Source organism: Neodothiora populina, assembly GCF_041146345.1.
Source record: "Neodothiora populina strain CPC 39397 chromosome Unknown canker_contig_16, whole genome shotgun sequence".
Classification (NCBI taxonomy): domain Eukaryota; kingdom Fungi; phylum Ascomycota; class Dothideomycetes; order Dothideales; family Dothioraceae; genus Neodothiora; species Neodothiora populina.
In genome coordinates, this window is record NW_027191409.1 from 414,657 (window position 1) to 435,362 (window position 20,706).

Here is a 20,706-nt window from a genome sequence, read left to right on the forward strand (position 1 = left end):
AGTATCTGGAGATCTCATGTAGGTATGCCAGAACCAGTACACATCGTCGACGGGCACGTAGTACCTCCCAACTGCAGCATCTCATGATGTCCTTTTCGCACAACACAGTACTACGCCTTGCTTCAGCAGCGTTTTTGAACATAAGATAGTTGTAAGAGATTTGCTGTGGAAAGACAAATGACTCGGGCTACTAGACAAAGCACGGGATCCAGGCACGCAACACCTCCCTGGCTACATCTCAGAGTTGTAAAGTGATATGGTATGTTTCAGTGACCTACTTCAGATGCTGTTCAAGCCAATAGCTATTCTTCGAGGGATTGATTGTTGGTGAATCGAATAAGCCCGAGCCAACGAAGAGGGAAGCACAGCTGACAGGCACGTGATGATCCTTTGCAACATCTCATGAAAACAACACAATATAATATGGTACTATGCTTTGCTTCAGCTGCTTCTGATTCCTTCTCCGCTACTATGGGATATAGTCACCGCGCTGGCTAGGGAGGTCATGTTGACGTTGCCTATGATGTCGGCCTCGTCGTTAGTCAGACCGACGGTTTCTGAAGGAAGAATTGGAGATGGTGCTGGAAGATAAAGTGGAGAGGTGCCGGGGCTGAGATTGTCTTTGATTTTGCTAAGCAGGACTCAGCATGCAAATTTCTGTGGTCTATACGGAGTAGTCGTTGTATCAATACGGCTAGGTGCTTCTAGCACTCCTGCTGTGGGTTGTGACGTGAGCGCCATATGCTCTGAGCTGATAGGCGTGTTGGATACTGCTAGGTCATTTGTTGTTTATGCAATTTGCTGATTCAATCCATATTATATTGCTATGCTGCTCCATTTTTGTCGAGCATTCTTGGTATCGCATTAGCTGGCAGCAGCTGCTCACTCATCGTGCGTGTCGGGCGAGGAACTTATGGTAATAATGAAGTAGCTGGACATATGAGGTCTAAGCCCAGGGAGCGGGCTCGATCTGTTGTCAAAAAAACGAGCAATAGATATATACCATGCCACTGCCACGAAATATCAACGACCTCTGCTTGGTGTAGTTGGTTATCGCGTCCGACTGTAATTGAAGTCGTCTCTTGGTTCACCAGAGATTAAGCATAACGTTGTTATCGGAAGGTCCCTGGTTCGATTCCGGGAGCGGAGATTTTTTTTGTTTCCTTGTTATGTCTGAGGTCTTGGCACCTGACTTGAGGGTAACCCTGGTTCCCTTGTCCACAACATCACTGTCTAGCTTCTGACGATAGCATCATGGTATTTTCTTCTCCGTCTGCGTCGAAAATTACGATATAGCGAGCTATGGTATACTGCTATAATGATGACACAGTGCGCCGTATCATTGTGACTGTGTAGCTGCCGCTGGTGTTCACGAAGTTCACTGAATGAATTCAGATCGACTCATAAAGACAAAGACACACAAGTAGGATCAGCTCGAAACCAACACTTCCCAATTACACCATGAATTTTCACCTATCGACAAACGCGGAGAATTCATGAAGTCAGAGAGGCACTTACCCGACTCGACCATAAGAAATGTGGATTTCTCGACAATGGCGACCCCTGGAGAGTAGCAGCCGAAGCGAGGCACGATAGTGTATCTTTCTGAATTGGCTCTCGCGGCTGCTCAAGAGCCTTCGAGCACTTGATTCGCACCAGTGCTCGAAGTCACGTAGCACCAAGGTCATACTCAGGAAAGCTGGGTTCAAAACCCAAGAATTTGCTCTTATTGCCACGACAGCCGCAGACCAAGCTCAAGATGTGTGGATGTTACGTTGATATAGTGACCTGACACCTTTCTGTGCAGCAGTTGCCATGTGTGGACACGAAAACAGGGGACGGTCACGACTGTTGGAAGCAGACAAGCAGGCACAGAACGAACCACCATCTCAATCTCATGCAGAGAGGCATCGGCACAGCTGAAGCGAGGCATGGTGATATATTATAATCGCCAACTTCCATGAGATGCAGGAGAAGTTTATCGTGTGCCTGTCGAGTACGTGTGCCCTCTCATCTGTGGTGACGTGGACAGTACTCGCGGCGGTTCTCTTTTAACTACAAAAAGTCCTTCTCGCAGCAGCCTGAGGTCTATAAGGACAGAAAGACAACCGAGGAGAGAGCTGTCGCTGAAGCAGAGGAGGCCAGGCTAAGAACACTCAGAAGAAAGCAAAGAAGCGGAGTGCAGACCAACGCCGGCAATGCAGCTCCCCTTTCTACCTCGACGTCAAGTGCCAGCATGATGCAGGCAAGTGCAGTCATCGCATTTTGTGCTTGCAGAAGACGAGAAGAGATACATTGCCGTTGATGGACTTATTTACTACGATTTGTGATACACCCTTGAACAAGACAAACCAGTGAACGCTAAGTGAACGGAAAGAATCCAAGCACAGATCGTTGCAGCAGAGAAAGAAGCGGGTTTGGTATAGTCCTAATCAAGAAACTTACATGTTTCAGAGGTGTGCAATTCCATCCGACCTGGCAAAACCGACATGGAAGGCACTTAATTCGACCTGGTCGATATCTTAGGGAGTAAGACAGGACGAGAACTTATCTCGTGTTTGCAGTCGTTGCGGTAAGACAGGTGGGGACAACAACTGTTACTGGACATCGAAAGATCGTCCATGCGATAGTGTTTCCTGCTCCAATTGCTATGTTTATAGGCGCCGACATGGCGTGCCACGACCGTTGAGCTTGGAAGCTGCTCGTAAGGGAGTTGATCGCCCACAGCCTGAGGAAGGACTTTGCGAAGTTAAGGATTGCTCCAATCCGATCCAGCCTGTATACGACCATCAGGATGGTCAATGGGTCTGCCAAAGCTGCAAAGATCGAAGACGAAATGACAGAGGTAGTAAGGTGAAAGCAGGCAAAGAGCGTGTCAAAGACATGTCCGAGACAAAATTGGCAGAGTGGAAGGGCATGTCCCATTCGGCGAGGAATGATGAACGATACCAAGAGAGACATCTTGAGGCGCGACGTGCCAAGGTGACCCTAGAAGAGAGAGCATTTGATAAGGCAGAGCAGATCAGGCTGGGAAAGCCTAGGATGATATCATCACCGCAGGAGTTGAGCACAAATCGATGCAGACAATGCAACTTTCTCTAAAGAAGCAGCCGACAAGGCGGCCCAAGCAGCTGCTGAGGCTTTGTCCGGGGTGCCTGCTGCCATCACAGAAAGGCTCGAGGTGCACACGACCAAGCCGGCAAAGGGGAAGAGGACCCGCGGGACCCGGGCCCAGATTAAACACAGAGTTCGCAGCCCTCACTCGAGACAGCACGATCTCAATGAAGTCTGGATGAAGAGTCGATGAATTTTGATTGAACAGTGAATGAATTATGGATGAATAGTCAATGAATTCTCGATGAATAGCCAATGACTTCGTCATGAATAGTCCATGCCCGAAACAAAGTTATTTCTTGCATAGAAGACATATCGGAGAAGGAGTTGGCAGAATGGAACAATATGACCTACTCACAACGCAGCTACAAACGGCAAAAAGGATCGACGGCTTGAGGAACGTCTCTCCAAGATGTTGCCTGAGGAGAGGGCGTTCGACATAGCCGAAGAAATACAGCTCAGAAGGCCAAGAAGGATCAGACGGACACCAGCACCGATCGCGGCGGATAACGCAGCTCTCGCCCAAGCTGCAGAAGAAAAGAAGATGCAGGCAGTGATTGTCAATACAACAGCTAGACAGGTCAGGCCTGTGAAGGCTAAGGGCATGGAACGAATTCCAGCACAGATCGCTGCGGAGAATGCGGCGAAAGAGCAGACTGCAACAGCAGCGAACGAAGCTCAAGCAGCAGTTGTTGACGCCGAGCGCGAGCTGGGTCCAGAGACGGCCACACCAGCAAAGTTTAAGCGAGGTAGAACCTCACAGCTCCGTGTTGACACAATGTTTGCAATTGTGCCTTGCAACAACGGACAGAAGGCAACACAAGCATCAAGCGACGAGACTCCCATGATAGCTGACGATGTCGAGGTCGAGATGAGCAAGCCGACAAGACGGAAGCTCAAGTCTCGCGCTCAGATCAACGCAGAGGCTACGGAAGAGGAAGATTGAAGCCATGTGTATATATCAGATAGAAAGACATTCGGTTCGAAGGTCAGATTTGCTGTCGGGTCAAACATCGTGTCAAGCATCAGGTCTTCTAGTGAAGAGGCAATGAGTTCCTAGTGAGCAGTCAACGAGATCCTGACGAATAGTTGATGAATTCGGATGAGCAGTCAATGACTCCTCCATGAATGGATTTTGACCCTCCAGTAAACGATCGGTGACTACCCAATGGATAGTCCATGAATGAAAACAATTTCCTTTCGTACAGGATTCTATGTAGTCGAACTCTAGATGTAGTCAATTGTGTCTCCAGCCTTTCCAAGGTATGACCCCGACTTCTTGGCAGCCTATAACCCTGAGTTGATCCCCAGGTACCCTTACCTTAAGCACCACCTAAGCTATTGCATGTGAAAGGAAAGCAGGACGCACACCAATGCACAACAACATTAGCAACGACATCAACACGACTATACTGCATAATCCACAAGAGAAAAGAAAAAAATGGACGCACTACTCGAACAAGCCCGCTCAGTATGGGAAGGACAAATAGTAGGAGACTCCTATGATCAGCCAGCCCTCAGCAAGGAGTCGTCAACATACTAATGCAATAATCCACACAGGACTACGAAGGGCAACGACTGGTAGACACACTATCAACGCTGCTCCTCTCAGCAGCAGGCGTAAGTCTTCCTGCCATCATCCCCTTTTCCCACCAAAAAGAGCAAAAATCAAAGAACCACAAATCCTCTAAGAGACAAATACACAGTTCCTCGCCTTCGTCGTCGGCTTCGTGACGCAGAATATACAGAATACGCTGTGGATTGGCCTGGGCGGCACGGCGCTGACGTTCGTCGTCTGCGTGCCGCCATGGCCGTTTTATAACAGGAACCCGCTGCAGTGGTTGCCCGCGAGGAATGCGCCCGTGTCGTCATCGTCGGCGGCGGGGGATTATGGTGGGTATACGAGGGGCCAAGGGTTGGAGGGGATTGAGATTACGGTTGATGGGAAGAAGGTCCAGTGATTGTTTCATGGGGCTGCGGAAAAGATGGGGGGTGGTGTCGATGGGCGGCAGTGGAGGTGCGAGCAGAGGATAGAGACAGGTTCTGACACTTTGGGTGTTACTGCAGACCGAGACGTTTGTTTGTAGATTGGGTTCATTCTCGCTATTTGATACCTGGGGCACGTATCATGCTCGTACGGGGACCATCATGCCCCTGTCCTTCGAGGGCGATAGCCCCCTGCCCTGTACTATTCATCTTCGTGAAAGCTCGAGGCGTCATCTCGCGCGTGTGATGGGAAACCCGCGACGCCAACCCCCTTATAACGCCATGCATGCAAAAAGAAAAAAAAAACAGGGCTGCGTGTCAAACGAGCGGTAGCCTCGCGCATATAGTCTGGTCGCGTACGGGACACGCAGAGACAAAGAGATCTATCGTCCGTACTTTTGGAACTCCCAGTCTCGGTTGTCGAGAGGACAGACGTGACGGGTCTTGAGCCATCGGGAGATGCAGTGGAAATGGAAGGCGTGCTATGAGCAACGAGACATGTCAGTAGTGGTCGTGGAGCTGTGTCTCATGATGCTTCAAGAATGCACTCACGTTGCAGATTCCCCATGCTACTGTGCATTCTTCGCTCGTGGCAGAAGCTTGGTTGGCCTGGCAGTCGATGCCTGTTGTAGATGTATCAGAGTCGGCATGTTCGAATTCGGTAGCAGTAACATACATAGATCCATGATGTGGTTACGGCAGATGGCGCAGTTGTCGACGACGATGTCCCAAGCCCAGAGTGCGACGGCGTTCCACTAGCTCGCTGTCAGAATGACTTTGGTGTCGAAAGACGGAAGGGGGCAAGTTACCTTCTTGACTTCGAACCTCTTCTTGCCCTCTGCATCACCGCTGGGAGCGGGCTTGGAGGTCTTGACTGCCTTGGGAGGGGCAGCTGCTGCATCGGCCATGTCGATGTCGGCCATTTTTTGGTGATGTAGTGGCGGTAACAAGAGAGGAGTCAGAGAGGAAGGCGAATGGCTGGTACGAGATGTAAATCAAGCTTGGTGGTTGTCTAGTAGCGAAGCATAAGGTATGTAAGAGCAAGTTGCCTGATCAGTGTTTCTCACGGCAGCTCTGAGGAAGGTACAGTAGGTATTGTCAGGTATAATCCACTCTGACGCCGCTCCGGGGAAGACTGCCCTCACCTTGCTCCTAATCGATAACAGGTCGGAGTAGTCTTGGCATCAGACTGGAATGGATGGAGTGGATGGAGTGGATGGATGAGGCTCAGAACGGATGCTGATTCGCCGGATACGTACAAGTTCAAGTTCAAGTTCAACGTAGGTTAACGAATGACGAAACGCGGCTGCTGCACTGGCCGCGAGGTAATACTTGTACTTGTGGTGTGTAATGAGAAGAAGTACGCAGTCTGGCGCTCCTCAGCCACAGTCGAGTGACTTTACCCTTTATATTACAACTGAAGCTAACCCAAGGCACAGTACAGTACAGTACAGTACAGTACAGTACAGTACAGTACTTGTAGTGGCACCTTCCTTGCTCCTTTTGCTCCAACTCACACTTCTCACACCGGATATGCAGACTGAAACCTCCGTTAATTCTTCATCATTCGTCTCCAGCTCCTCGCATACCCCACATCAGCCTCCATCCGACTCGCTCCTTCCGACAATATCACAACCAGCGACTGCAGCTGCCCGACCTCCTGACTAGTCAACTCCTTGAACTTCAACACGTCTTCATTTCCACCCGAATCCACCCTCGCTAGAGGTCATGTCAGCAACAGCCGTCGCTTCACCTGGTTCATTGCATCATCATCATCATTCTTTCGATATTGATAGCGGACCCCGCCACTCGTCGACTCACATGGCGTCGGAAAGCCCCTCCACCCAGCGCAAGGCAAGAGCGCCGCGTCAGCGACAGCCTCCCAATTCCAACAACAACAACAACAACCAACACACTGCCGAAGTCCAGTCCGACTCAAATCTTGTCTCTGCGCAGACTCCAAAGGCCAAGAAGAACCGCCAGCGCCAAGGAGACAACAGAGGAGCGGCGTCCGGCAACGAAGCTCCCTGCCCCCGAACGACGGGCAAACAGCCTCCGCGCTCCAGACAGACGAATGGCTCGAGGGACTCGTCTGCGCAACTCGCAACTCCGGCGAAGAGTCTGGCCTACGCTAGTGCTGCATTTCACCAGTCACCCGCCGCATCCTCGCTGCCCATGCCAAAGTTCCTGTCCAAGTCGGTCCCTGCACCGCCTGCCGACGCCAGTCTGCAGTCCCGGCTGGACCATGAGACTGGGAAGACGTCGGCTTCTCCGTCGCCTCCGACGAGTGCGACTCCGGAACCACTGTCAAGCCTCAAGTCCCCCCTCGACATGTTCTTCAATGCCGACAGACAAGAAAAGGCCAAGAAGCAGAGCATTACTTCGCTGAACGACATCCATAACTCTCCGTCCCTGCCTCATCGCACACCTACTGGCGGAAACAAGGACATGTTCATGCTGGAACTGGACCAGAATGAAAGCCCCACAGCTCTCGCATCTGCGAGACCCACTCTCGCCCCGAGCATGTCCTCTGCTCCTGCTCCAGTGCCAGCAGGTCAGAACGATGCGGCTGCCGCTGCAGCGACTCAATCTCTCAAGGACTTTCTGAAGCTGCCATCCCAGCGAAGTGCGCCATCACCACAGCCCCAGCAGCCTGTTCAACAGCCAGCTTTGCCGACCGAGTCTCCGTCTCAGCCTTATCTTGCGAGTCCTTTTGTCAATTCTACACCGCAGCAACACAACAACGCTAGTGGGTTCGAGTCCCCGTTTCACTATGGTAACCGCAACCTTTCGCCCTTGTTCCAGGCTGCGAGATCGCCAGACAGCGGACCCGCACCTGCCAACAGTGATTCGCCATTACAGAACAGGAATGCCTCGAACCAGCCCCAGCCTTTCGACCCCCGGGCGTATCTGGACCAGCATGTCCGATCTTCGTCCCTGGCCAACAACTCAAGTTTCTCACCTGTTCAGTCCCAGCATGGTCCTAACCCCTTTCACCAAGACTCGCGCACCTATCCCCAGCAATCTAATCCGATTTATGCCTCACCATCTTCTCGAATGCCTCCGAGCTATGCGCCTGTGCCCCAGACCGGCGCGTCTCAGCGTCAAGCCAACAACAAGCCCGTTGGAGAAGCGGACGTCAAAGACATGGAGGCCAAACTTCGCAACATCCTCAAGTTGGGTTAGCCCGCATACTTGCTCTACTCAACTCTGTTGTTTTCCATTCGGCGTTTACTGGTCCACCGCATGCATCGAGGTTGCAGCGATTTCGCCTCTGGAAGGAGTCTTACGTTGTCTCTTTGCAAGTCTTCTTCTGCACCGGGCTTTCCACGTTATACACTGGCACAGCCCAAAGCTCTGCTCTTGATTCGGAATGACAATTTTTTGTTTTGCTTTACTGGACCGATGCATTTATTCGGATGCATTCTGTCATTTCTTGCCATAGTTTTCTGCTTATAGCTCGATGACGGTCTGATTTGTTAGACGACATGATCTCTTCCTAGCATTAGCGTGGCGCAAAGGGCGTTTGTCTCTGATGTCGATGAAGAGGTGCAGTTCAATCTTCCGCATTGACAGGGCGTTTTTCTTTTCTGATTTACCTTGTCACAAGTGTAGGGAAGGACGGGGGATTACGGCAAGGATGCGACCCAGCATGATGCACACTACACTCATTTAAATCTAATAGTACAAAAAATAAGAGAAAACCATACTCGAACAGGAGCGGGAGGGTGGACTACAGCAAGTGGTCTGCACTCTCGTATCCGCAAAAGAACTGTTTCTAGTCATGGTCCGTTTACCGAGTAGTCCTTGACCTTTCGTCAAGAACTCAACGACCTTTCATCGAAGCCTTATCCTGTATTCAGTAGAAACTCGTCGACTATTCGTCAAGGGTTCATCGACTACTTATGTGGAATTCATTAGATGTTCATCAAAGACTGATTCATTATTCGATCAAGACTGATGGACGATTCATTGACCTTTCATCAGGAACCTATCAACCTTTCATTGGATACTCATCAAATTTTCATCAAAGACTTGTTAATAGAGACTCATAACGATTTATCGAGAAGATATTGATTCTTTACTCGAGACTCACTGACTATTCATTAAAGACTCTTCGACTGTTCATTAGAGGCTTATTAATTGTTCGTCAAAGACTTATCGCCTGTTCATTGTAGACTCATCGACCATTTATTAGAGACTGATCAAGTATTCATCGAGGGGTCGTCGACCAACAACGAGCAGCTTTTACATGTTTGTGGCCTGAACCAGGGGTAAGGTGGTTGATATACTCTGCACAGGCCACCACCTCTTCACATGCTAATTATCGGACATGGCGTTATACCGCAACATGCTCCATACCATCCATTCACATTCTAACCAACCATACCATTCGCTAGCCATTCATCCCCCCCGCGTAAAAGACATTCACCACTCTACGACACCGGTCCACGACCACGACCATGACGACCCACCACATTTCGGAAGACGACCTCTATCGAACATCAACACAATTCAGACTATGGACCTTCAGCCCCGAAGCTCTACAATCCATGCGGCAAAACACCAACACGGCAGCGACAGAGCGAGCGAAACAATACCTGCCGCAGCAAGACGCCTCGACCTTCATGACCTGCGACGAAGAGAGGCGACTAGTGCAACGCTACTGCGACACGATTGCGTCGACGGCAGCGCATCTGAAATGGGCCTCGCACGTCAAGGCCACCGCGATCCAGTACCTCAAGCGCTTCTACCTGACCAACAGCGTGCACACGTACCCGCCGAAGGAAATCTATAAGTCGGTGCTGTTTCTCGCGTCCAAGACCGAGGGCGTGCACATGACGCTCGGCGACTTCGCCCGCAGCATCTCCAGTAAGCCCGAGCAGATCCTCGCGCCGGAGTATAAGATCATCCAGGCGCTGCGGTTCACGCTCGACGTGCGCCAGCCTATCCGCGGACTACGAGGGAGCTACATGGAGCTCGAGAGTCTGGCACATGGCAAGTTCGAGCCGATGCCGTTCATCGCCGCGAGCAAGACGCCGCGGGACCTGCAGCGAGACATGGCATCGCTCGCGGCACCAACACCCTCATGTCTCTCGGACTGGAGCCCGACGTCACCAGGCGAGGAAAAAGCCCTCGTCGCCCGCGCCTGGGCAGCGTACACTTGCGCGCGCACAATCCTCGACAACGCGGCCTTGCTGACAGACGCCTACCTGCTTTTCACGCCGCCTCAGATCCACCTCGCGGCGCTGAAACTCTCCGACACGCCTCTTTTGGATTTTTACATCTCGCTGCACGTCCCGTCGACACACCCTGCTGGTCCGCAGATCCTAGAGACCATCTCGCGCGCCGCGGAGCTGATGCGCGACTTTGACAAGGCGACGCAGATAATGAGCAAGGACGAGCGGGTCAGTGTCGAGCGACGGCTCGAGGACGTGAGGGATCCGAGCACGGTGGATCTGGTGCGGAGACACGAGGAGGCGAAGAGGGGTGGGGCTGTGGAGGGGGTTGTGGATGAGCAGTTGGCTAAGAAACGGAGGCTTGCGAGGGAGGCGAGTCTGAAGGAGGGCGAGGATCTTTTTGGTCCTAGTTTGTGAGAGAGGGTTCCTTTTTTTTTTTTTACTGTGTGTGTTTTTGTGCCATGTAAATACAAATGATACCCCTGGACCTATTCTTTTCTGCTCTTCTCTTTTCTTACCGTCTCTCTTACCTTTTCCTCCTTCATACTCTTTCCAACCAGGACCAGCCGTTCTACTCAACGTTGTGGCCTTGACATACACATACTCGGCGTCTTGTGTGTCGACACGAGACTCGGGACGCATTCGAGGTTGAGAGTCCTTGGATGGAGAGACGGCATGTTTGGGAGGGTAAGACGACACGTTCGGGAAGGGAAGGACTACACTTCCGAAGGGAAACACAATACGTTCGAGAGAAAGAAAAGCAACCAAGCAAACGACATGCAAGAGCTGGGAAAGTGCAAGCACAGACAAGTTCAAGGTAACTTGTGTAAATCAAACTCATTGGCGTCATTTGCATTCTAGAGCGCAAGAAATGCCACCAAAGCAGAAACTACGGAAAATAGAGTCGGCTCTCGAGCTGCTCTCGGTCATCCCTCCTTGGGATCTTTTTCGTGGACTCTCCACTGCAGAAGGAAAGGAGACAAAGAATTGACAAGATCTCGACGAGTCAAAGAGAGGCTGGTTCGGACCGTATGAGAGAGAAAGCCAGGTGAAATGCTTTGGCTGAGACAATTCCTGTTGTACGGTGGTTGTAGCGAAAATGGGTATATTTGACTACCTCCGTGACGTTCTTTCTGGCACAATCTGGCCAACTCCTTTGTGGCTCGTCGTCGCCGCTGCCCAGCCACTCTAAACTGAAAGACAGCCTTTGAGAGGACTCGATGCTGCTGGCTTCCTGGTCAAGGTTTGGCGGGTCTTGTCGAGCGCTCTCTGGGCAACGATCGATCTTGGAACCGAAGACTGAGCATAGATTAGCATTGATGAAAAGTAATCATGATGGAAAACCGATTTACCTGGTAATCTTCCTTGGTCAGGCTTACTGGCGAGTCGACAACCTCGTAATGGCTGACGGTCATTCCGACTTCCTCCTTCATCACATCCTTCTCCGCCGGAAATGCAACAGCTTCATCGCAAAGCTGTGCGCGGGGCGCCTTCAGATCACTTGGCGGGAGGTGGTCTGCTGTGGTCGCCTCGCATTGAGCGAGGGTTTGAGATTGTCAATCGTCGTAGAACTCGTCTTCTTCATCGGCTTCGGCAAGTTGCTCGAAGTTGAGCTTGTAGCGAAGGATGGCACCGATACCACCGAATCCCTTGACGAACTGGTTGCCCTCGGAAGAGCGATCGGTGACAAACTCGAGGGTGGCACCAAAGTCACGGTATTTCTCCGCGAGCCACTCGAGCAGAGGCATCTGGTCGACGATCTCCATCTCCTGTCCAGACTCCTTGTCCATGAACTGGCTGCGGTCCGCCTCTTGAATCTTGTTGGTGTGCAGTATGACCTCGTTGCCCTCGGAAGACTTGAGGGTCCATCGGGTGATTTCCAGGTTCTCGTAGACAATAAGAGTCTCGGCAGCACCGGCATCGAGGGCCCTGAGGGTGTCGTCGACACCATAACAGACCTTTCCGGTGTCCTGGGAAATTTCGTCAAAGTACTTGTTGATGAGCTTCTTCTCCTGGATGAACTTGACGCTTCCCAGAGTCTCGCTGGAAAGCTCGATTGCCTGGTTGAAGCCGTTCTCTCCTCCGTAGGAGACATCGACAATCTTGATGACCTTGCTTCCGAGGCGAGGGTCGAACAGATCGGACTGGTTCAGGTCGTTTTTGAAATCGGCGGAACCGGCAAGAATGAGACCGGCAACGTTGATCTTGTCGTTGGTGATGAAGTTCTGGACGGCAACCTCAGAAACCTTGCGGACGTAGTTGTGGCGCTTCTCCTCACGAAGACGGGCAAAACGCAGAGCAGATTGACCACCACGTCCGTGCTTCTTGGGCAGATCGACGGAGAACTTCTGACGAATCTCACGAGTGTTTCCAGAAAGAGTACCGAACAGGGCTCCATTACCGTCCATGATGATAAAGCCAAAGGCCTGATCGGACTCGAGAAGTTCACTCAAGGCTTCCGTGTGGAATTTGTTGTCGCAGAGGTAGAGCGAAGTGTTGATGGGCTTGAAAGGCTCGAAATCAATGTTGATCTTCCTCTCCTTACCCTCGGAGGTGATGATCTCACCACAGTATACGACAAGACCATTCGGGGGAACCTTGTTGTACAACTTAAGACGCTGTTGAGTAGAAGTGATGGCAGACAAGACCGAGAGACGGTTCACACGTGACTTGATGTTGGACGCAGTGCCGTACTCTTCTGCCAACATACGAGCGATACGCGAGATCTGATCCTTGGGAGCTAGACGATGTTGTCAATATTGGCCGAGGCGAGACGACGGGAGCGAACGTACGGATAATCAGCGAAATCATGGAGGTGCCGTTACCACGCGCTTGTTCGAGGCGCTTGACGAGCTTTTTGATCTTCCATATTTCGATGTTCTTCTCGGCCTCGTTGGCCAGCGCCTGCGCGTCACTCATAGCTGGAGATTGTCTGGTAGAGCGGTGCGATTAAAGACTGCAAAAAAGATACGACAGACGTGTCAGTTGCAAATTCAACAGAGACAAGTAGGAAAGCGCTTAGCGAGGCGGGGTTGGCTGATGCAATTTTGTTGCGCCAAAGAGCCAACCAGCCGTCGACACTGACGACTGTGACATGAGACAGGCAGCAAGGGAATGAGTCAGATAGTACAAAACTTACATGGTCTCGCCGCGAGTGACTTGACAGATAGTAAAAGTGGAAGGGGCGACAAAATCGCTCCTCGTTGGCAAGTACTGTACTGTTAGTGTGAGAGCGGTGAATCCGAAAGACTTTCCGACTTTCTCTGTTTTTGGTGTTAGAGGAGAATAAAGCGAACAAGGCAAATGACAGAATGCAGAGCCCGCCCAACCCACCTCACCAATGCACTACTGCCTGAAAAACGAGCAGCTTCGTCATTCCATCTTGGCGTACCTTATGGGAGAATCCACTACAGCTAAGGCACCCGAGGCACCTTAACTTTCGAAGGGTGGCCGGCCAGCCTCCGCGCTTCGCTTTTCTCAGGCGCAATTCGCAGTAAGCGCTTTGCAGCCGTCCAACAGTATCTCCGACAGTCACTCGTACCTGGTTCCCCTTGTGTTTCATTTGACCATCTCCAATTCCTCTATATTGCAAGATGAAGAAATCCTGGCGCCTCGTCCGTGGTCACCTGCGCATCATGTAACATTGCGATTACATGTCCAACGCTGCTGAACGCTGCCCGAATCTTTAAATGGACACAAGGGCAGGTAGTCTCGGAACGCAATGACCGCTTCCTTCCTACTTCTCGATTGTTGAGTCTACTTTATCGATGAGCATACCGTATACAATACCGTGCTACTACAGTACAATTGTCAAGCGACTCGGCTAAATTAGTTATGCCACTGTTTCCAGTACAGTAGTCTCGACAATCTGCGACACAGACTCCAAATCCCCAGCCAATACCTAGGAGCTGGTGCACTGTACCCATGTCATCGTTGTAAGTGGATCCGTCGGTGATGACCACCCGCTCCACAAGATCTCAGAGCACACGAGCTCCAAACCCGTCAGCCCGTTTGGAAGTTTACGTACAGAAAACTGAGTACAACACCGCTATCCCAGGCGACGCTGCGAAGTATCACCCAAAACATAAACAAATCGTAGATTGCTGTATCTCCTGTTTCTCTTCCATGCCAGGTCTGCGCGCACGACTTGCGGCCGAAGACATCGCTTTTCTTTTCGTTTTCTCCTTGGCTAGCGCAAGCCTGAAAGTTTCCTCCGCATTCTTCGCTTTCCGTCTAGATGGGCCGTCCTTGAAAGATCTCTGCTAGATTGTTACATTGTGTCCCTGCGTGATAAGGACTCAACTTTTCCTTCTCTCCCATAAGATCACACCACTCCCCCTTCTCTCATACCCTCCAGGCTCGCAGACGGCATGCGCTTTTGAAGACAATCGAGGCATTGACCCGTCGTCATCTCCGACCCCACAAAAGCCAGTATACTTGACTATATTGCATTTCATTTTCTAGTTCCATCCGCCGTCGATAGCAGTCGCTTCAACGCAAACTGCTATCGCATACTGTAGAACGCAGATAGTCCTTATTCGCCAAAATTAAGAATGGCCCCAGGAAGACAGCCCATACCGTCCAATTGGACTGACTATGAAAGAGGCGCAGATCGTCGTGGTTCATCTGAAACGCTACAGAGCCGCGTGCAATGGGGCGAGGACGTCAATGATGCACCCGAGCATGCTGTAGGCTCGCCAGAAGGCCACAATCAAAATCTGAGACATAGGCGGTACGCTTGCCCACGATATATATTGCAACCAGATAAAAATACTGACTACCCAATACAGGTCTTCCATGTCTATGCGCATCAACACCATTCGACATGCCGGAGGTGTGAACAGTATCGACAACTTCGCCCGATCGTGGCAGCGTGCTGCTGGCTTCTACGAGATTGCTCCTGTCCGCCACTCTTTCCGTGTCCAGGACGCCGACGAGGACGAGTATGAAAGAGGAGATGTCGCGGAGAGCGGACCGTCGCAACACAGATCACTGCTGCGACAGGCCTTTGAGGAAGATGGTCGCAAGCTCTCCGACGACGCCATCGACGAGACTGGCCTTGTACAGGACGGCGCATCCATCTCTGATTATGGCACTGTTCGGGCACTCAATCGCTCGAGCCCATCGCAAGACAACATATTCGAGATCGAGCCATCTCTGGCCTCGCCATTCGGTGGTAGCTACGGTACTACATACGGAAGCCTTGCCTCGAGGGTCAACGAGCCGTCTATGAGGCATGCAGGACGTCTGTTCAGACAGCAGCAGATGCAGGGCGTGACCGAGCCGGACAAAGAACGGGAGCCATTGCTTGTCAAGCAAATCGAAGAAGACGGAAAGGTGGTCAACGTTGTCGTGGGCCAATCAACCTTACCTCAGACCATCTTCAACTCCGTCAATGTCTTGATCGGTGTCGGCCTACTCGCACTTCCCCTGGCCTTGAAGTACTCCGGATGGGTTCCTGGACTTATCTTCTTTGTCTTTGCCGCCATCTCGACCCAATACACAGCCAAACTGCTCGCCAAATGCCTGGACGTGGACAACTCACTGATCACATTCGCCGACTTAGCGTACGTCTCCTTCGGCCCTGGAGCTCGACTTGCCACGAGTCTTCTTTTCAGTCTGGAGCTTCTTGCGACCTGCGTGGCGCTGGTCGTACTGTTTGCAGATAGTCTTGATGCATTGATCCCCGGCTGGGGCATTATGGAGTGGAAAATTGTCTGCGGTGTCATTCTGATCCCTCTAGCTTTCATGCCCCTGAGACTGCTCAGTTTTACTAGCATATTGGGCATTGTCTCATGCTTTGGCAGTACGTAGTACAAAATTTCCTCACCGCCTTGGAAAAGCTGACACATTTCTATAGTTGTTCTGGCTGTGGTCGTGGATGGTCTCATCAAGCCTGACTCCCCTGGCTCACTTCGCCAGCCCATGAAAACTTTCTTGTTCCCCGAGCACTGGCAGACGATCCCTCTGTCGTTTGGCTTGTTGATGTCGCCCTGGGGCGGACACAGTGTTTTCCCTAATATCTATCGTGACATGAGACATCCTTACAAATACCGCCGCGGAGTTAACATCACATATGCTTTCACGGCGACGTTGGATCTCTTCATGGCTGTTGTAGGCCTGCTTATGTTTGGCGAGGGCGTTCGTGACGAGGTGACCAAGAACATTTTTCTGACCGACGGATACCCGCAGTGGCTCTCTGTGATAATCGCCATCTGTGTGGCCATCATCCCTTTAACGAAGATCCCATTGAAGTGAGTCTGAATCCATGTCTTCGAAGCTGTAAGCAATAGCTAACATCCATGATAGCGCACGACCGATCATCAGCACCATTGAGATCCTGACCGGCCTCGACTCTCGTGCGGTAGCACAAAGCACATCACTTCACGGCATGTCAGGCTTCAACCGCGGACTACTCAAGGCAACAATCAGAGTCGTGATTACGATTCTCTTTGTTATCTTTGCAATCTTGGTGCCTGACTTTGATCGTATCATGAGCTTGCTGGGCTCCGTAGCATGCTTCAGCATTTGCATTATCTTGCCATTGGCGTTCCACCTGAAGATCTTTGGCGATCAGATCTCCAAAGCCGAGAAGATTATGAACTGGACACTTATCGTCATCTCGACTTGCCTTGCTGTTGTCAGTACAATCTTCAACTTTCTGCCAAAGGAGCTACTTGGCACGAGTGGATGAGGATCCGAGGGTCGTTTCTTCCGAATTTCACGTTTCACGTTGTCTGTACTCAGCGCGATGTTTGTTGTATGATCGAGGCATTTTTGCGAATGGGGACTCATTGTATATAAATCCTCCTCTTTTTGATGTTTTTGTTCCACTGCTTTCTTCTTCTCTTTCTCTAGAACAACTTTCCATCAACACACATACTTGTAATTCGAATACGTTTTATTGTTCATGAGATTTATGGAAAACGAACGGGTCTCCTATCATTAGACTTGGTCCCGAAGGACCGATTAGAAAACGTCACAATCTTTATTTATACGACGAGACGTCATCGCCCGAGTCATCTAAACAGTGAAGGAGCATATCTGCTTGTATGCTCACTCTACACGAAACAACCCTCGACCTATTTCGACTACTAATGTACAGCACGTAGCTTCGCTCGACTCCCAGGTGGCTACCTTATATAGAAATAATACAAAGCTCAGACCACCACCCGGGGGGGGGGGGGGCGGGTGCCAAGTAAGAGCCCAAACCCAAATCCAAACAACATTATAACGTCGTTGGAGAGTGAGCAGGTAAGGTACCGTACCCTAGGTAAAGCGAACGGGCGGATGGCCGGACGGACAGATGGACCGCGCTGTGGGTGATCAAGTCATCTACACTATGCCTCGTGGCTTGGGGGCGAGACTCACAAACCCGCGGAGACGTCTACTCTGTCATTGCAGAGGAGATGTGTGAGTCGAGAGTCATGTCTCCGAGGGACTAAGTGCTTGTTTGGTATGTATGTGCTTATCTTTACACAGCAGTCAAGACGGCGCTTTTGTTCTTATCTCTGTCTATTTATCTATCTTTTGATATGGTTTGTAGCATTTTTTATAGACATATATATCTAACTAGCCTCTTCGACTCGACACTCTGTTTTTATCCTGTTTTCTTCTCCCTCCTACGTGGTTTGCCATTGCGAAATTGAGAAATCGTTCTGCTGTAGCCGTCTAGCCTTCCCCGAGGAAATACAGGCACAATAACGACTTTAATGAGGGGGAATTACAGAGCTATTACGTTATTGCAACTCACGCCGCTCTGTCATTCTCTTTTTTTTCTCCAATTCAATTCGGTTGTCTTTGCCTCAACCCCTCATTGATTGCCTATTGGAGACGAAGGGACTAGTTGTTTGGAAATCAATATGGTGCGCGCTTTACTACTGCTTAGGGTCGGTGACGTCTTCGGGTTGCCCTCACTTCTTGCCTCTTGCGCCGAAGATGCGGTGCGATGCGATGTCATGGCTGTAATGTGGACTGGAAGACAAGGCAGGGGGTGTTCAGGTGTGGAGGTAAGTCGTCGCTGCAGTGACCGAGTGTTACCAGACAGAGCCGTGAGCGACTCGAGATGTCAACCTGTTGTTGAATCACAAGCTACGTGAAAACCCTACCCGGATTCCTCGAGAGGGATTTTACGGACGAGGCTTCTGAGTCGGAGAACTCGAAGCGACTTCCATGGTATGTCTACTCGCTAGCAGCTGACCGAGGAGTTGTCGTTTTGTCCTGTCGTCGGTCACCGCCCAAACAGGTACCAGACCTAGACGTCTTTGCCGTTCATTCCGCTGGATCAAGCGATATTGCGTCTTTTGGTCTCCTCTTCTTTGCCTGGTCCTCATATCTTGATGTATTCCACCTTGTAGGCATCGCACTGCTTTTCCCATAATTTCCTTATGCACATCTCACGTATTTTCCATCAACTTCACGAATAATCAGTTCTCCATCTTCGCTACCTGGCTATTCGTTCGATCACTCGTGGCATTGCGAAAAGGATATATAATACAAGATGGGCCCTTGGCTGGCTCGATTTCTTGATTTCGACCTCGACACGTACTTGAACCCTTACCTCCCACATTCTCGATTGTCGCGGCTCCCTGAACCGATATCTCGCTGGCTCGGATATCGCAATGAAGACTACAAGGAACGTCCTGTTCTGCTCGTTTGTGCGTGGTCCTTTGTCGGAACGTTGGCTAGTCTTTTACTTGTTGGTGCTTTGTACCGCTATGCCCCAGGACTCACGAAATACAAGCCTCCTGTCATCATAGCCAGCTTGGTATGTTGAGACCCAGTCGAGCCGTGTCGTGCCATCTGAGAAATGTCACTGACCGACATGCAGGGGGCTTCAGCGATACTAGACTTCAACGCAATCCGGACCCCACTAGCTCAGCCTCGTAATGCATTCTTCGGTCAAACGCTGTCTGCACTCGTTGGCGTTGCCATCGCCAAAGGTTTCCAGCGTAGTTCCGACTTCGATAATTTGCAGTGGATAGCTGGGGCAGTATGCTGTGCTGTCGCATCGATAGTAATGTCTATCACGGGTACCGTTCATCCGCCAGGAGGAGCTACTGCTGTTCTCGCAGCCACGAATGCGGAGATAATCCGGATGGGTTGGATATATATTCCTTTCATCATGCTCAGTTCGGCGCTGATGCTCACCGTGGCTTTATTGATCAACAACATCCAGAGAAGCTATCCCGTGTACTGGTGGACAGCTAGAGATCTCAAGAAGCCGAAAGACCTGGGTGATCTGGAGAAGGTGGATTCGAATGATAGTGCGAAGGCGTTGCGCAAAGCCTCGTCTACTGTCTCGTCTAGGTGTGGAGGCGCGGAGACTATATCCATTAGTGCTCATCATATATATTGGCCAGATAGTCTACAGATTAGCGACGAGCAATTTGTCATGCTTCAGAGGTTACAGGCGGAGTTGCGGCATGGGTTGGCTTTGGACGAGAGGCCTTCAGTGTCAGGACAACATTAAGACAGTAATCAAGCTCCTATGCTCGCGGAAGGATGTGATCGGACGGGAGTGTGTTTCGTAGATCTAATAACAGAGAAACTAAAAGAATGCTAGTCATGACACGCAGCAAACAATATATATCTCACCGAGCAACACAGACAGCGAGACAATATCTTGAATTGTGGCTCTGGGAGGCGCTGTAGACACACGTGATCTGAATCAGATGGAAGCTTAGAGTTCCCGATTCCATCTAGTCTCGGGTTCGGAAAGCTGTCGCCGTGTTATGTTGCACACTATAAGTATATCTCGGCAGGTGTGATGATTTACTGTAGATCTTTAGTTGTGCACAAATGTCAGAGGTACAGTGCTACTGTGGTGCTGGCGTGCCGAATAGCAAAGAGGTAGCCAGCCACATCGAGGCGCGAAAGGGAGGCGGATGCAGGGATAGAGTTTGCGCGGGTCCGCCGCACTGCATTAGCGTTTCCGCGGTAGCTAAAAGTACCTCACTCTATAATCCCCGTTGTGCATCAGACTCGAGACCTTTCGGACATTCCACCAGGGACCTGCGTTGTTGTTCGAGAGAGACACAAATTCTGACTCGCGACGCAAGAAGGTCATCGCGGATGGTCTGCGCAGAGCGCAACAGATCAACATGGCTTAGTAAAGAAAAGAAGCCGATGAATCAGTGACGATGACCGGAGATGCCGAAGAGCGCCATGTCGTATCAATGTTCAAGACAGGTAACTGTATTGGGCGCACTGTGAGATTGGAATCGTCATGGAGGAACTACGTCGGCGCCGGGTGATCTGTCCTGTCGTGCTACACTCGAGCCAAGACGCAGCTCGCCCAGCCACCTGCCACTTGCGCAAGCATAAGTAGTGGGGAATGGTAAATGTACGAAATCAGTTTGTCGATTTGGACGCACTATTGTTTGCGATAGATCGGTGGAGGATGACTTGGGTACGACTTCTACGA

General features: G+C 50.9%; 7 protein-coding genes across 7 annotated transcripts; 4 read left to right on the forward strand and 3 right to left on the reverse strand.

Annotated features, from left to right (window-relative positions):
* Nucleotides 1–4,555: 4,555 nt before the first annotated feature.
* Nucleotides 4,556–5,075, forward strand: AAFC00_003487 (uncharacterized protein; the record flags this gene model as incomplete). Its single annotated transcript, XM_069342964.1, has 3 exons — nt 4,556–4,603; nt 4,675–4,734; nt 4,821–5,075. The coding sequence occupies 3 exons, from the start codon at nt 4,556–4,558 to the stop codon at nt 5,073–5,075; spliced, it is 363 nt and encodes a 120-aa protein (XP_069200773.1).
* A 408-nt stretch (nt 5,076–5,483) lies between these two features.
* AAFC00_003488 (uncharacterized protein) lies at nt 5,484–6,023 on the reverse strand (the record flags this gene model as incomplete). The annotated part of the gene is made up of 4 exons (XM_069342965.1): nt 5,484–5,582; nt 5,653–5,723; nt 5,777–5,855; nt 5,910–6,023. The coding sequence occupies 4 exons, from the start codon at nt 6,021–6,023 to the stop codon at nt 5,484–5,486; spliced, it is 363 nt and encodes a 120-aa protein (XP_069200774.1).
* A 3,540-nt stretch (nt 6,024–9,563) lies between these two features.
* Nucleotides 9,564–10,697, forward strand: AAFC00_003489 (uncharacterized protein; the record flags this gene model as incomplete). Its single annotated transcript, XM_069342967.1, has 1 exon — nt 9,564–10,697. The coding sequence occupies one exon, from the start codon at nt 9,564–9,566 to the stop codon at nt 10,695–10,697; it is 1,134 nt and encodes a 377-aa protein (XP_069200775.1).
* A 771-nt stretch (nt 10,698–11,468) lies between these two features.
* AAFC00_003490 (uncharacterized protein) lies at nt 11,469–11,713 on the reverse strand (the record flags this gene model as incomplete). Its single annotated transcript, XM_069348455.1, has 2 exons — nt 11,469–11,579; nt 11,633–11,713. 2 exons carry the CDS (start codon nt 11,711–11,713, stop codon nt 11,469–11,471), a joined length of 192 nt encoding a protein of 63 aa, XP_069200776.1.
* Nucleotides 11,714–11,836: 123 nt separating this feature from the next.
* Nucleotides 11,837–13,199, reverse strand: AAFC00_003491 (uncharacterized protein; the record flags this gene model as incomplete). The annotated part of the gene is made up of 2 exons (XM_069342968.1): nt 11,837–13,020; nt 13,073–13,199. 2 exons carry the CDS (start codon nt 13,197–13,199, stop codon nt 11,837–11,839), a joined length of 1,311 nt encoding a protein of 436 aa, XP_069200777.1.
* A 1,634-nt stretch (nt 13,200–14,833) lies between these two features.
* Nucleotides 14,834–16,974, forward strand: AAFC00_003492 (uncharacterized protein; the record flags this gene model as incomplete). The annotated part of the gene is made up of 4 exons (XM_069342969.1): nt 14,834–15,012; nt 15,071–16,086; nt 16,141–16,534; nt 16,590–16,974. 4 exons carry the CDS (start codon nt 14,834–14,836, stop codon nt 16,972–16,974), a joined length of 1,974 nt encoding a protein of 657 aa, XP_069200778.1.
* A 1,806-nt stretch (nt 16,975–18,780) lies between these two features.
* Nucleotides 18,781–19,752, forward strand: AAFC00_003493 (uncharacterized protein; the record flags this gene model as incomplete). Its single annotated transcript, XM_069342970.1, has 2 exons — nt 18,781–19,047; nt 19,111–19,752. The coding sequence occupies 2 exons, from the start codon at nt 18,781–18,783 to the stop codon at nt 19,750–19,752; spliced, it is 909 nt and encodes a 302-aa protein (XP_069200779.1).
* Nucleotides 19,753–20,706: the final 954 nt, after the last annotated feature.